We start from the raw sequence: 14,832 nt of genomic DNA, 5'->3' as shown, positions 1-14,832 counted from the left end.
CGGGACACACTCCTGATGGGACACGGCTCTGCTGGGACATGGCACACGGCCTGGCTGCTGAGGGACACGGCCCGCCCGGCTGGGGTGCGGCCCGGGACACCGTCCCCCTTGGCAGGTTCTCGGGGCTCAGCGGGGACGCACCCTGGGCCCAGCCCGGCCGCCCCGGCACACCTGAGCCGCCGCCGCCGTCGGCGGGAGCCCCGCGCCGCTCCATGGCCGCTATCGGCCGTTGCAGGCTCGCGGCAGGGAGGCGGGTGGAGGCCCCGCCCCTGCCGCACGGCCCCGCCCCTCCGATCCCGTCCCTGGGGAAGCAGGCAACGTCTCCGCCAGCTGCACCACGCAGGAGGATACTCGCGGAGCAAGGTCGCTAGTCACCATCACCACACATCCACAGCCGGACATTCGTGATCACTTTTTTATTAGTACTGAGAAATACTTTCTCAGAAATACAAAAGCTCCAACTCCACAGCACAGAAGCCCAGTGGAGCTGTTAAGACAAAGGAGAGTACGGCTAGGAGCGCCTCTTGTCCAGAACCACAGGCACTAGAGTTTTCTTCCTTAATGGCTTCAGTGCCAGCAGCCAGTCCCAGCACCACCAGAGACAGAAGAGATTTGGCCAGTGTCAGGAGGCTGCTCTTAATGCAGATGCATTAGAGGATGTAAACCTSCACAATGTGGTTTTGGTGCAGAGAGGAGCTACTGCTTCAGACTAGGACTACCAACAGCATGTGGAAGCCCAGATTTTGCTGCAGTGCCCACAAGTTACTTCTCGCACCGTAACACAGGGCCTAGATCTAGCCTGCAACCATCCAGCCCACCACTGCTGTGAGGAGGCAGGGCCCAGAATTTACAGCTGTGCTATGTGCCAGCACCTGAGGCCCCTTCTGCAGCTCCACCAGTGCCATAAACCATCTGTAAGTCAGACTGGGCATCAGGGCCCCCAGCACCTGGGAGGGCTGTCGGTGCCTCTGATACGTCCTTGGCAGAATTTGCAGACACCTGGGCTACACTGGCCTTGTAGTCCAAGGAACGGCGCTGTACAATGGAGGGCATAAGTGCCACATAGGCGCTCATGAGGCGGTGGTTGGAGTGGACCAGTTTTCCAGCACAGCTGTCCAGGCAAATCTCCTGCAGGATGGGGACACGTCAGCATGGCAGRAGGGCTCCTGATCAGGGGCACACGCTGCCTCTCCCCACAGCTCCTCCAGCCCACCCAGTCCTGTCACACAATGAGGTAAGCAGCACTACAAGACCCATGGTGCTCCAGCTGCTCGAGACAGGCCCAATGCTGGGCTCACCTCGGGCCTGGTGAGCACTCGGTAGTTCAGGTTGGAGATGCAGCGCCGGAAGCAAAGTTCAGTCATCCGGTTGTAAACCAGCAGGAAGTCCCGCAGCTGGAACAGCAAGAGCTCTGGCACACACTCAGCCTGTTCACAGCCTGCCAAGACCCTGCTAAGTCCCCCAGTGCCCATTGCTAGAGACCCCTAGCACCCCAGGGCACCCGCCGAGGCCTGCAACACCCCACTTGGCCCCCCCAACACCCCTCCCCCCACTAAGACCCAGTGCCCACACTGAGCCCCACAACAGCCCACTTGGCCCCTTGTCAGGCCCCCCACTGCTCCCCTGCTAAGCTCCCTAGCACCCCAGGCCCCCCGCCAAGCCCTGCAACACCCCACTTGGCCCCCCCAACACCCCTCCCCCCACTAAGACCCAGTGCCCACACTGAGCCCCACAACAGCCCACTTGGCCCCTTGTCAGGCCCCCCACTGCTCCCCTGCTAAGCTCCCTAGCACCCCAGGCCCCCCGCCAAGCCCTGCAACACCCCACTTGGCCCCCAGCATCCCCCACTAAGACCCCTAGCATCCCAGGCCCCCCGCTGAGCCCCAAAACACTCTGCTTGGCCTCCTGCTGGGTCCCCCAGTGCCCCCCCACTAAAGTCCCTAGCACCTCAGAGCCCCTGCCGAGACCCACAACACCCCGCTTGGCATTCCAGGGCCCCCACTGAGACCCCAGTATCCCCGCTCAGACCCCCAGCTCCCCAGGCCCTCCACCGAGCCCCCCAGTATCCCTGCTCAGACTCCCAGCACCCTACGGCGCCCACTGTGACCCTCAGCGCTCTGTTTAACGCCCTACTGAAATCCCCAGCGCCCCAGGGACCCCGACAAGCCCTAGGTTCACAGCCAGGTTCCCGCAGCGCCCCGGTCCCGCCCTCACGCTGCGCAGCTGCTGTTGCTGCTGCTCCCCATGTTGCTCCATGCCCGCACAGGGGCTTCCGGCAGGAGCTATGACCCAGCTTCCGACCGCCTCGGTCCGCCCCACCACCTCCGGTCTCGTCGGAAAGGCCTCTCCGCTTCGGGCCGAAGCGTCCCCCGATTAGGTCATTTCCGCCTCTGTTCCGCCCGGCGCCGTTCCCGGGTGCCCCCCGGTGATGCTACTTCCGCCCTGTCTCCCGGCGTCCCCTGCCCGGGGTGTGACGTGGGTTCCGGTGTGTCGTGGGGCCGAGGCGGATCGGGGCTCCGGAGCCTCCGGGGCGGGGGGACCCGGCGGCGGCCGGGGCGGCGCAGGTGGGCGGTGGGGCCCGTCCGGTGGCCCGGGCCGGGGACGTTATGGGACCGGGGCCCGGCGGGCAGAGGCAGCCGGCTCTGGACCCGGGCTGGGGGGAGCCAGGGGCGCCGGGGTCCCGCGGCCGGGAGGGTCGGGACCTGGGGCGGGGGGCGCCGGGGTCSCGCGGCCGGGTCTGCCGGGACTTGGGACGTAAGGGTGCCGGGGGCCCGAGGACTAGGATGCTGGTCGCAGAGCAAGGGGCCCCAGTCCCTGGGGCTGTTCCCTGCCCCCATCGGTGAGCCTGGGCCGTGATCTCCTGCGGTGTGTGTCGGGGCAGAGTCTGTGCTGGGGCCAGGTGCTCGTCGGCCGCGTGCACCGCTGGTGTGTGGGAGCACCATGCTGGGAACCCACAGTGTGAGGGCAGGGCAGGTGCTTGCCTGGAACAGCAAGTCCTCCGGGGTGCTCATGCCTGACCTCAGGGACTGCTGCACTGGTGGTGTGGCTGAGGRCAGCAGAGCTGTGCACAGCTGGAGGGGCATACATTTGTGTCTGCCCATCAGGGCCAGGAGATGGTGCCGTGCTTCAGGAGGGGGGCTGTGGATGTGTCTCTGGAGCCCTGGCCACTGCRCTCATGGCAGGGGGAGCCCAGTTCCAGGAGCTTTGGGATGGTGTTGTCTTTCCGTGGGGCTGCATCCCCTCCAGAATGAAGTGACTGGCTGCTCAAGGCAAGCCCGCAGGGCTGTGGGTTCCTCAGGGCCTGGGCCATGTGGTAGTAGAGATTTGGCTCACAGAGATCAGGGAGTACAGCTGGAGTTGCATCTTCTGCCCTTCACATCCTGTTTCCTGCACTTGCTAAAACTTGTTCATGTTGGGTTGCTGCTAAGGTCAGTGGTGACTCCCACTGTTTTTGATACAGGACTAGATCTATAAACTTGCTGTCAATGAGAGAGTGCCAGTGCTGGCAGGTCCCCACGTGACTGGAACTGTTGTGCTTACCTGGGGCTGCCTTGGCCTCCAGCCCTGGCTGCAGCAGTGAGGGGTGGGTGGCACCCAGATGGAGTGTCCTGCTCCAAACTGCAGGGCACTCAGAACTGCTGGGTCCTTTCTCCAGCTTTGCCTCTGCTGACTTGTTCCTCTTTCCCTAATGCAGTTTCCCTGCTCTGGGTAGGGTACAAAGCCATGATCGCTATTCAGGGGCTGCTCCCAAGCTACAGCCTGAAGCCAGGTGCAGAGACCACTGAATATGTGCTATACAGTACTGCTTTCACTGGAAGAATGTGCTTGGAGGCTGTGTCCTCTGCTTTCATGCTTCATCTGTGCTAGTCCTCTTTTCTGGGATCTGGTCCTTCTAGGATGAGGCTAGATGTTGTTTCCCTGTCAGGGAGCGGGTGGCTAACGGAGTGCAACGGAATGCAACCGCTCAGAGGTGTGCTCAGGTGCCTGGCACTGCCTGTACTGGAATGTGCTCCGACCAGTTTGGGTGCAGCGCTCCTGAGAGAGCYCATTGTCCCAGCAAGATTTGTTCCTGGCTTATGGCCCTCTCCACCCGTGTCCTGCCCCTCCTCCCCTTTACTGCCCAGCCACTGCTCCCTCTTCTGATGCACAGCCCTGCCTGGCTGTGGACGTGGCTCTTGGCTCTATATTCCTAGGCTCTGGGCCAGTAGCTGCTGTGCTGTGAGGTCCTAGTTGTCCTGGAGCAGCCAGAATCTGCCTCCCTAGTCCAGGGACAGGACAAACTGCAAAAGAGTGGTGACGGGAAGGCAAATATTGTCCTGTTTCTGAAATGCATGAGTTAGGGCTCATGGAAGAGTAGAGGAAATGCTCCAAAATTCTGTACACAATGTTGGAATTGGCTGCTGCCACCCCTGGGTGTGGAGCGAGACCTGGAGCTGTCTCCTGCAGGGTGCACAACCTTCTCTGGGAACTTTTCTAAGAGTAGAAGATCTGCTGGCAAGGCCAGGGTGGCGTATTCAGAGGTGCCGTCTTGGAGGGGTGCCTGTGCTCAGATATGCACTAGCTGTGGTGGGGGGACTTAGGTGGACCTAGAGGCTACTCAGTGTGTGCAGTTCCTAGTCCTGCTGTGAATGAGCTGGGGAATGGCTGCCTGGAATCCATGAGCTAGTGCTGAGTGTCCTGGAACTCAGCCTTGTCTTTTGCTGTGCTGAATCCTGGGCTGAAAAGCCCTGGATTTTTCCTGTGTGGAAACCCCAGGACCCCCCATCCGCATGAGGGGGATGATGGCCATCTCTGCCTGTTCCCAGGGTCTCTCCAGCTGTCAGCAGAGCATATGTGTCCTTCCAGGCCCTGACAATGTCGGAGGGGATCATGAGCAAGGCTGCAACCATGGAGATCCCCATCAGCAGCAACGGGGACACAGGCAGCCTGCCGGAGGATGACGGCTTGGAGCAGGTTTGCGTCTAGGGCCCATCAGCAGAGGCCAGGACAGTGGCATGCTAGGCAGCGCAGATGTTGCTCTTCTGGCTGCTGTGGGGCAGACGGGGCCTTGCCACTGTCCCAGCTCTGCTCCAGTGACCCAGAAACCCTTTGCATTGAGTCCATGTTGCTCTCCGGAGCAAAGTGCCAGTTTCTGCCCCAGCTCTATGCTCTCCTCTATTCTAGGACCTGCAGCAGGTGATGGTGTCAGGGCCCAATCTCAATGAAACCAGCATTGTGTCTGGTGGCTATGGAGGCACTGCTGAGGGCATCATCCCCACCAGCACCATCAAAGGTAGGTTGGACTTCAGCATAGGCCCACATAGATGGGGTTTAGGAGCAGGGGAAAGGTGGATGCTGCTTCCCAGTTCCCAGTGGAGGTATAAGGGCAAAGGAGAACACAGCTCTTCTTGGAGCTATCCTCTTTCCTCTTGGGCTTCAGGAGCCTGCTGAGGAGGGAGGAGCTGCTTAAGTCTAAGGGAGTCCTTCCCTGTTGGCCCCAGGAGCCTGATCCCCAGCCCTGGGTGCCACCCACAGGTGGTGCCAGGTGGGAGTGGTGATCCTTGTTGGTGCCTAGCCAAGGACCCTATGCGTGGGTGGGCGGCTAGAAACTCTGCCTCAAGCACAGCCTTCTCTGTCCTGGGCTGTCGCATGGGCTCTGTGGAGCATGTCTCCCTCTCCACAGCCCTGATGTGCGGTTCTGTCTAGGCCCGGCTGTTCAGTATAATGCCTCCTTCCCTGGACTGCGGCTCCTCCTGGCACAAGGTGGCTCCTTCCCCTTTCTGTATGGTGGGTTTGGGGTTTCACCAATAGGCAGGTGCAGGTACCTGCACCCTAGCATAGCTGTGCCCCTCTGAGTGGGTTACGGGAGTGTCCCTGATAGTCTGGCTGCTGGGGAGTGGAGGGGCTGCTACCCCACTAATCCCATTCTGGCTATTTCACGTGCATGGTAGCTAATAGAGGAGACTGCAGAGATGCCATGGGAGGGACTAGGCACTGACATCCTGGCTCCTTACAGGTGTGGGGCCTCGAGCTGAGGAGGGTTCGACCTCAATCAGAGAGGGGCACATGCCTGGGGCAGTGGGTTGTGACTTGGGGAATGTGGGCTGTGCTTAGACAAGGGTCACCTCTTGGTTTGTTCCTTCTGGTGTGAGCGAGGTGGGGAAATTCTGGTACCCCACCACTTCTCCAGGTCCTTGTAGCGAGGCCAGGAGATGGGCAAGTGCTGTTTTAGACTCACACCCATTCTGTCATAATGACTAGAGACAACCTGCCTGCAGAGGGAGGACAGGGCCATGTGACTTTGGGCCCCAAGTTCCTCATTTCCTCTTTTTTTTTTTTTTTTTGTTCAAACCCAGGGTTGTGGATGCTCCTGACAGGAGGCACAGCTGCAAGCTTCCTATGATGCTCAGGAGTGGTGTCTTTGGACAAGCCCCATGGCTCAGGCAGGACCCTGCTGGTCCTATAGCCTCTGGGAAGCTTTGCTGTGGGCATAGAGGGCAGTGATTGCTCAGTGGGTCTCTGACAAGTACTGGTGGTGCTGGGCTGAGCCAGGCTGAGATGGTCAAGGCCATTCTGATAGAGCCACATCTCTCACCCTGTCTCCTCTGTGGTCCCATTTCAAACAAGTTTGTTGTCCCAACTCTTGGCCAAAGCAGCTCTTCCACAACAAATCAGCCTGTTTGACACAGACCATTCTGTGCTGTGCCAGGCTTGCATAGATGCAGGGAATGTGCATTTGCTCAGAATCTGTTGTGCTGAAGAATGGCACAAGTGCATGGGAGAACAAGCTATGTTCAGTGGTTACTATCCCTATGTCTTCATCACTCCTGGCCTGACCTGCTCCAGCTCCTGGCTCCGTGCTGCTACTGGCTGGTACAGTGATCTCAGCTGGGCTGATGGGACTTGTAGGAAGCAGAGAGAGGGACCTGGGTGGTGCTGAACTTCTAGTGTGGGAGCTGTTCATCTGGCAGCCAGCTGTGTCATCCGATTTTACATCACACTTTCATCTCTCATTTGCTCCCATTGCTCTTCCCTGCTGCCATTTACCTGAACACTCATCCTCTCTCCTTGCTATTCCTGCTCCTTGTGCCATACATACCACCCCATCTCCTCTTGCCTCTCTCTGCTCAACACCTGCCAGTCCCTCCATTTCCAGGCTGTCTTGTCAAACCTCACTCACCCCGAGGACCATTCGTCTCCCCCAGTGCATCTGCCGCCAGCAGGATGGCCAACCAGGCCAGTGCTTCAGCAGGTACTGCGGCTGCCCCGACCCCCTTGCTGGTTCTTCATGGCCTCTTGTGACTTCACTTCCCTGGACTTGGGCTCCATGGCCCTGATTTAGGGTGCCTGGTTTRTGTTGGGGCTCCTCAGGCCACTTCTGCATGTTGTGACCTGGCTACAGCCCCAGCATAGCTACCTGCAGGCAGACAATTCTACAAGGTTCCCACCAACTGCTAGTAAGAAACATTGTCTGGTGATTGTCTCCCCTAGCATTCGCAGTAAGGATTTTGGTCCTGATGGTGTGAGGGAGAGGATGTCACTACTAAAGCTCTTGGTGTCTTGAGGGTGAAATTTGAGTCATGCCTGGCCATGGGAGATCATGCCTGCAGCAAGGATCCTACCCATGTGCCTCCTCCTGTGGTGCTGCTCATCTCCCCATCCCATCTAGCTTGCTCTGTGTGGAGACAAGTTTGGGCAGTGTTGCACTGATGAATGTGCAAAACACAGCACAGGAAGTGTTAGGGCCTCACTCTGCTAGACCACATGTGCCTGGGCTGGGAAGGGGACAGAATAGGGGCCTGGCCCTGTCAGCAGCCGTACAGCCAGTACCTTCTCCCACACAAACAGCAGCCACCGCTGCCAATGCCAAGGCCTTGTTTAGGACCTTTCTGGAAGAGCTCTAGGATCAGATTCTCTGCTGAGTGCATGAAACATCAGGTCACCTCACTTTTGAGCAGGTTGGAAAGCTTGCAGCTTTGGAAGAATCTGGCTAGAGCCCTTTGCGTTGCCAATTCATGCTCTTCTCTGCAGGCAGGAGTGAGCTGCTCCTTGCCCCAGGCACCAAGTAGGAGCAGGCTGCCTGGGACTGTGCTGAAGGCAACAGAGGTGRCAGCCTCATAGGCAATGCAGTGGATGAGGGCAGGGCTGCCCTGGAGGGTGGCAAAAAAGGCTTTTTGCTTTCTACTTTGTCACATCCTGGTGTGGTCGTGTGGGAAGTCTTGCACTACCTGTAGTTCTCCAGGCCCCTTGGGAGCAGTTCTGGTGGCCAGCTGCAAAGGGATCCTTGCTTTTGTGTGAAGAGCCTGACTGGTGCCCTTGCAGGCGCAGGGTGACTTGCAGGCTGCCTGCCCTACTTTGAACCTTACATGCTGTGAGGATTCTGCTGCCCTGCTGAGCTGGTGACATGTGTGGGGCTGTGTATGTTCCAGGCTCTGGACTGCACCAGCCCCATTCCAGCCCATCTGTGGGAGGAGAGGAAGTTGTCCGTGGTATTGCTGTGGAGAAGTTCGACATTGTCAAGAAATGGGGCATCAACACATATAAGGTGAGCAGCTTTCTGGAACCCTGAGGATGGCCTGGTTGCAGAGAGACCAGGCCTTGCAGCAAGGCAAATGAGAGTTGCAGTTGGGCCAAGTTGCTGCACAAGGGCTTGAAGGAGCAGCCCTTCACGGTGGTGTGAGAGGTGGGGAAGGCATCTTGGGATCTCTTTGCAGAATTCCCAGGGACAGCTCTGTAGTTCTCCCTGCTGCCTGCTTCCTTCCCATCAGGCAGGGTTGCAGGGCCTCCTGACATCTTCCCTCYTCCACCCCACAGTGTACCAAACAGCTGATCTCAGAGAGATTTGGCCGGGGCTCCCGCACGGTGGACCTGGAGCTGGAGACGCAGATTGAGCTGCTCCGGGAGACAAAGCGCAAGTACGAGTGTGTGCTGCAGCTTGCGCGGGCTCTCACCAACCACTTCTACAGCCTGGTGCAGACACAGCATGCCCTAGGGGATGCCTTTGCAGACCTCAGCCAGAAGTCTCCTGAGCTGCAGGTATGTCTGCTGGGAAGACTGTTCCTGCCTTGTCTCTGCCTGTGCTGTGGTCTGCTTTCATCCTATGGGCACCCCTGTGTCTGGGCAGGGACCTAGAGATTCAGGTTAACCCTGGGGTTTGCACCATAGCCTGACCAGGTCTCTGCTCAGCAGCACCCTCAGATGCGTGAGTAAAGCAGGAGGAGGTTGAGGATATCTGCGCTTGGTGAAAGCTAGAGCGCAGGAGAGAGTGTAAATGACTGTCCCAGCACTTCTTTGGGTACAGCGGGGGGCCAGGCTGATTCTGGGTGCATGGGAGGAGAGGGCAGGGACTACAAGTCTTGCCCAAACACGGACGCTGACTTGTCTTCCTTCGTGTCTCAGGAAGAGTTTGGTTACAACGCAGAAACACAGAAACTGCTCTGCAAGAATGGAGAAACACTACTGGGAGCAGTCAACTTTTTTGTCTCTAGCATCAACACACTGGTGAACAAGACCATGGAGGATACACTCATGACAGTCAAACAGTATGAGACAGCCAGGTGAGGGGTACCTGGGGCAGAACTACAGCACAGGCCATGACAGAGGCTGGGTTGCTGGCAGGTGTTGAAGGTCCCTGGCAGTGGGGACAGTTGTGGCAGGGCCAAAACATAGTTTTGATGCCATCTCTGTCCCTGCACAGGCTGGAGTACGACGCATACCGCACAGACCTGGAGGAGCTGAGCATGGGCCCACGGGATGCCAGTACCCTGTGCCGGCTGGATGCAGCCCAGAGCCAGTTCCAGAGCCACAAGGACAAGTATGAAAAGCTGCGTGCTGATGTGGCCATCAAGCTGAAGTTTCTGGAAGAGAACAAGGTGGGAAGGGACATGGGGCTGGGAAGCAGCTGTGGGGTACATAATGGGGGTCTGCTGTTTGCTTGTGTCCCTTGGCTGTGTTGCTGCGGGCTGAACAGCCTTGCAGCGATGTGGCTGAAGTACATGTTTGGGTGGACAGCACCTGTGAAGCAGCTGGGAGCCTAGAAGGGAAGGGCAGGTAAGCTTCTTTCTTTGCCTGCATTTCACTTTTTGTGGTTTCTGCTGAACAGTCTTCTGGCTTTCAGGGTTAGCTATCAGGAGCTGTTGGCAGCAGCTCTGATTTCCTCCTTGTGTGACAGGCAGAGGTCATGTCCCGCTCTCTGTTGCTTTCTGCCATCCCTGAGTGCAGGGCTGTGTCCCTGCATGCTGACTCCTACTCTCTCCAGATCAAGGTGATGCACAAGCAACTGCTGCTCTTTCACAACGCCATCTCTGCCTACTTTGCTGGGAACCAGCAGCAGTTGGAGCAAACCCTCAAGCAGTTCAACATCAAGCTGAAGACCCCAGGTGCTGAGAAGCCCTCCTGGCTTGAGGAGCAGTGAGTCACTCCAGCTTGCCCCACCTTGTGCTCTGGACAGGGAAACCATGGACCTAAATTCTGACCTCTGACCGTTGGCGCAGGGCCAGACCGCATACACAAGTGGTGAGCGGGGGACGTGGCCTCGGCCCTGCTACAGCCTGGGGACCCACCTACAGGGCTAGGGGGTCTCTGGTTTGGGGGAAAATGGGAGGCTCTGAGCAGATTGTTGATGCTGCCTGGGGAGAGGAGCCTGGAAAGGCTGGGGTTCTCCCATCCTGTACCTCCTCTTTGGGGCAGAATCCAATCCTGCCCATTTGCCCTCCCTTAGTACAGACCCTCAGCAAGTCAGCTGGGAGCCGTCCCTATCTCCCTGATGTCTAAAGGGGCAGCATATACCCTCCCTCTCTGGGATGGGACACTCCAGACCCTGCCACATGCCCAGGAGGAGAGAGTGGGATACTCTGCAGCTGTCCCACTGTCTCCCCTTTGAGGCAGATAGGGTATGTTCCACGCATCCCTGCCTTCCCTTGCTGGGCCTCTTTCCTGATAGCCCATTATCTGACTCAGTGAGGGTCTAAGCCAGGCCAGGAATACCCCTGCTCTGTGGCAAAAAAATCTTTATTTTCAAATGAAGACGAAGCTAAAGAGGGATGGCATCAGGACTCCTGGGTCCCCTCTCTGTCCTCCTGAGAAGGGGATGGGTTGTGGGTTCCAGCCTTCTTATGTCTGGCAGCCAGGACTCCTGGGTTCCTGCCCCAGCTTTAGATTTGCTCCATTTCCCTCCCTAGTTGATCTATGGTGTTCCCTAGGCAGCTGCAGTTCAGCTGCTCTTGCACTCCCTCTGCCAGCTAAGCTGAGGTGGTGGCTCCCCACCCCAGCCTCAAACTACACTCCCCTTGTGTGTGCAGGGCAAGGTGTGCCTGATTGTCTCCCAGGCCCCAGTATTTCCATTTGCACTTCCCATGTCTTCTGGCCAGGGTAGTGCTCACCAGGTATGTGAGTGTCACTCCGGAGGCAATGGCAAGTCCGCAGGGCTGGTCACTAGTTTACTGGAGAGGGGGCTTGGCATATTGCTGCTAGTGAGGTGTGGGTGGGCTCATGGCTCACTGTGGCCAGGATGTGGATCTTCCTCTCACCACTCTGACTTCTTGGGCCCTGAACGGGGCTCTGCTTCTACTCAGCACCTGCAGGGACTCAACCCCTGGCATGGGAGTTGTGAGGACTCAAACCAAGGACCAAACAGTGGCTCTGTCCCAGGGCAGGTGTGCGTGCATGTGTGTGTGCATGGGGTTAGGGTGTGTGTGCCATGCACAGCAGGGCTTGGGGTCTGGCCAGCATCCCACATGTGTGAGAACTTTGTCCTGCTCCAGCTGATTGTTGCCTCTAGCCCTGGCCACATGCAGCACTTGGGCACTTTCTCCTGAGACGAAACAGTTTGTTTTTCTTGCTAATTTAATCCCTGGTAATTTAATGTCTGGATCTGACCCCCTCCCTTCCCCCATGAAGGTCTTGACCCCCCCTCTTCCTTTCCCACTTCTGTAAAGATTCCAGAATAAAACGGTACAAATCGCCTGCATGTGTGAAGCTCTGGGCATCCGCAGGCTTCAGATCTCACTTGTGTGTGGGGTGGCCCTGTTGCCCTGAAGTGGAAAAGGGGTGCTGAGAGGTGAGACTGACTGCTCCTGATGGCCTCATATCAATCCTGCTGCAGGCTGGAGGCCAGGCCTCTGGGGTTGCCCTCTGTGGGCCTTGAACCAGGAGGGTGTGGGGAGGCAGAAGTAGCGGTGCCCTGAATATGGTGGGATACTCCATGGTGCCCCACACTCTCCCAGCCCAGCTGTAAGGGATTATGCTTTCCCTTCTGAGAGGCTTCGGGCACCCAGAATAAGGAGCAGTTGATCCCCTCCCAGGCTTGCTGCCTCTGCTGCCCTCTATGCCCTGTATACTCTGCACGCTGAGCAGGCAGCCAGAGGATTGAACAGTGACCTGCCTGGCTTGATCCTGCTTTTGTGCAGCCTTACTCAGATTAGCTTCTACATATAAAAAAGGTGTCAGGCAGCTCATTGCTTCTCCAGACTAACTCTGCTCTGCAGTGAGAATGTAACTATCAGAGCCAGCAGAAGATAACAATGACACAAGGACTTTTGCTGACTGTCCCCAGAACAGAATGGGGAACACCTTGTGAAATGGTCAGGCATCATGTTTAAAACAGGCAGGTGGTGCTTCAGATCATATGTAGCAGCTGTACAATGCTTGGCTGCAGGATGTCACGGATAATCACAGTTTACATGGATTGAAAAGGGAACAGGATCAATGCACAGGAGAAAATCCATCCAGAGATATTACATATGAAGAGCACCTCTGGCTCGGAAGGGCTGAAGGCTGGGAGAGGATGCTGGGGGAGATCCACATTTTCTGCTGTTCACTGTTAGAAAGAGGGTCCTGGGGAGCTGGGCCTTCGTTCTGATCCACTGCAGCCATTCTTATGTTCTTGAAGCACCTGCAGGCATTGGCACTTTCTGCTATGGGTAATTCTGCTGCTGGTTGAGAAGTGGAGAGGAGAGATACTAGGGAACAACCTCCAGGAGGGGATTCATTCTTCAGTGACTGGTGGGATGTGTGCTGCTCCCAGGCCCCCAAGGGGTCTCCAAGCACTCCAGACAGGATACAGGAAGGGAGCAGAGGGCAGAGGGGATCTTGCCAGCTTTGTGCAGTTCCTAACAGATGCTGTGCAGTTTTCACCTCTGACAAAAGATTTAATTACAGATCAGATGGCTGCTAGGAGGGTGCTTGAGCTGGACTTTGTTCCTGCAGGCAGGTGGCTGATAAATGCTTAGTTTATTTTAGAAAAGAATTCATCTGGCCAAGATACAATTCGAGCTAAGTGCCTATGTTCCCTAACAGGAGCCACACTAGGGCAGGCCCAAGGTCTGCAAAATCCAGCAGCAATGGTCCTTGGAAGAAGGATGGGATGTGAGCTCATAACTAGGGGTTTCTTCCATGCGAGTCTCCTAGCTGCAGCACAGCTGGGGCATTACAGCTCCATTGGGCTGAGGCTGGATGTGAGCATGCGTCTGCGTGTGCTGCCTGGGCCGAGCCCCACTGGGGAGGAGCCTGCCTGGGGGTGCATGTAGGGGGTGGCCTGTGCTCGAGGAGGTCCTACAGTCCTTGTGGCCCTGCTGCTCCAGGGGGTCCCTACAGCCCCAATACTCAAGGGCATTTTTGTGTCCTTGCTGCTCAGGTCATCCCCATGGTCCCCACAGTCCTGCTGCTCCAAGGAATCCCTATGGCCCCACTGCCTGGGCTTTCCCTCGCCTATATGGGGCTGGCTCCATCCTGGGCCAGGGACATCAGGGTTTGGGGCCAGGGCAGAGATGGAGCCGGGCAAGGGCCGTGCATGGCAAGGGTGGTGGGAACACGAGGGCTGCCTGCACCCCACAGCCACCTTGCAGCATGGACCATCCGTGGGCTCCCCACGGCCACCCCACAGCATGGACCATTGCCAGAGCTTCCCATGGCCCCTCTGTAGCCATCCCTGGGCTCCCCACAGCGCAACCCGCCACGACCTGGGGGCCGGTTCCRGGGCTGCCGGGGGACACAGTGGCGCCATGGAGTCTCTGCGCTCCGTGCTGCTCCCTAGGGTGCTGGTGCTGAGGCCGTGCGTGGACGGGAGGGGGCTGTGGGGATGGGGGGGCACCGCGGGGCAGGCAGTTGCGAGGCTGTGGGGGTGGCCAGGGGGCAGGTGGCTGTGAGGTGGGGCTGGGGCCTGTGGAAGGTGGCTGGGGGTCACTGCCCGCTGTGGGGGCACAGGAACTGGGGCGGGGTCCTGGTGAAGGGGGCGGGGCGGGGCCGAGTGCCGTGACTGGCAGGGTGTAAAGGGCAAGGGGCGTGGCTCCGTGTAGTGGGTGTGTCGGGGGCGGAGGGGTGTGGCGAGGGCCTGAGCACGGGGCACCACGCCACGCCACGCCACGCGGGACAGCGTGAGGGGGGCGTGGCTCCACCTCGTGGGCGKGGCGGCGGGGCGTGTCCACGGCAGGCCCCGCCCATAAATGCTGGTAGCGGGGTCACGCCCCCCCCGTCCCCTTCTGCCATCCCCTGACCCGGGGATGGGAAGAGCCGCCCCCGCCCCACTCGGGGGTGTGCGGGAGTCGCCCCGCCCGGGAGGTGTGGGGGGAGCCGCCCCCGTGTACCGGACCCGGTGCCGCTGTGCATCCCGGGCCCGTCGGTCAGGGGGAGCTGCACATCTGGGCACGGCGCCGCCCCACGGCGCCGGGGTCTGGGGGCCGCGCAGCCCGGCCCGGGGAGGGCTCCGCAGCGGTGCCAGCGCCTTCCCCGTGTCCCGAAGGACGGAGCAGGCGGCGGTGGAGGGGGAGCAGCGGCAGCCCAAGCGGGCTGCTGGGGGCTGCCTGGGAGCCGCCCTCGAGCTTAGCTCCGCGGCCCTGCGCCGCGCCGTGCCCCGCG

The 14,832-nt window shown here is 58.9% G+C and overlaps 3 protein-coding genes across 7 annotated transcripts in view; 1 reads left to right on the top strand and 2 right to left on the bottom strand.

Annotated features, from left to right (window-relative positions):
• The window catches only part of DNHD1 (dynein heavy chain domain 1), a 59,348-nt gene extending 59,134 nt beyond the window's left edge, over positions 1–214 (bottom strand). Inside the window, exon 1 of the mRNA XM_085316565.1 lies at positions 142–214. Coding sequence (XP_085172691.1) covers positions 142–214 — 73 coding nt within the window. The remainder of the gene's footprint in view (positions 1–141) is intronic.
• Positions 215–401: 187 nt separating this feature from the next.
• Positions 402–2,358, bottom strand: TIMM10B (translocase of inner mitochondrial membrane 10B). Its single transcript, XM_085316582.1, has 3 exons — positions 2,215–2,358; positions 1,299–1,394; positions 402–1,128 (listed from the first exon to the last, which is right to left on the bottom strand). The coding sequence occupies exons 1-3, from the start codon at positions 2,254–2,256 to the stop codon at positions 859–861; spliced, it is 408 nt and encodes a 135-aa protein (XP_085172708.1). The 5' UTR covers positions 2,257–2,358; the 3' UTR covers positions 402–858.
• Positions 2,359–2,443: 85 nt separating this feature from the next.
• Positions 2,444–11,943, top strand: ARFIP2 (ARF interacting protein 2). 5 transcript variants are annotated; one of them, XM_085316581.1, is made up of 10 exons: positions 2,444–2,564; positions 4,806–4,953; positions 5,164–5,272; positions 5,686–5,742; positions 7,121–7,231; positions 8,409–8,524; positions 8,794–9,015; positions 9,379–9,536; positions 9,677–9,851; positions 10,238–11,943. In XM_085316581.1, exons 2-10 carry the CDS (start codon positions 4,855–4,857, stop codon positions 10,391–10,393), a joined length of 1,203 nt encoding a protein of 400 aa, XP_085172707.1. In that variant the 5' UTR covers positions 2,444–2,564; positions 4,806–4,854; the 3' UTR covers positions 10,394–11,943. The 5 variants fall into 5 exon arrangements, with proteins under 5 accessions (XP_085172707.1, XP_085172702.1, XP_085172704.1 ...); XM_085316576.1 differs by having other exon boundaries at positions 2,456–2,564; positions 4,846–4,953; XM_085316578.1 differs by lacking the exon at positions 5,686–5,742 and having other exon boundaries at positions 2,456–2,564; positions 4,846–4,953.
• Positions 11,944–14,832: the final 2,889 nt, after the last annotated feature.

Source organism: Rhea americana, unplaced genomic scaffold, assembly GCF_003343005.1.
Source record: "Rhea americana isolate MKP2758 unplaced genomic scaffold, rheAme1 scaffold_472, whole genome shotgun sequence".
In the NCBI taxonomy this organism is placed as follows: Eukaryota; Metazoa; Chordata; class Aves; order Rheiformes; family Rheidae; genus Rhea; species Rhea americana.
Note: the sequence above shows the minus strand (reverse complement) of the source record. Positions and strands in the feature narration are given on the sequence as shown.

Coding starts and splice junctions, on each gene's coding strand:
- ARFIP2 (XM_085316581.1), top strand. CDS start 4,855: ATGTCGGAGGGGATCATGAGCAAGGCTGCAACCATGGAGATCCCCATC. Junction 5,743..7,120: donor GCGGCTCCTCCTGGCACAAG/GTGGCTCCTTCC, acceptor AACACCTGCCAG/TCCCTCCATTTCCAGGCTGT. Junction 9,852..10,237: donor AGTTTCTGGAAGAGAACAAG/GTGGGAAGGGAC, acceptor TACTCTCTCCAG/ATCAAGGTGATGCACAAGCA.
- TIMM10B (XM_085316582.1), bottom strand. CDS start 2,256: ATGGAGCAACATGGGGAGCAGCAGCAACAGCAGCTGCGCAGC. Junction 1,395..2,214: donor AGCAACAGCAGCTGCGCAGC/GTGAGGGCGGGA, acceptor TTGCTGTTCCAG/CTGCGGGACTTCCTGCTGGT. Junction 1,129..1,298: donor GAGTGCTCACCAGGCCCGAG/GTGAGCCCAGCA, acceptor CCCATCCTGCAG/GAGATTTGCCTGGACAGCTG.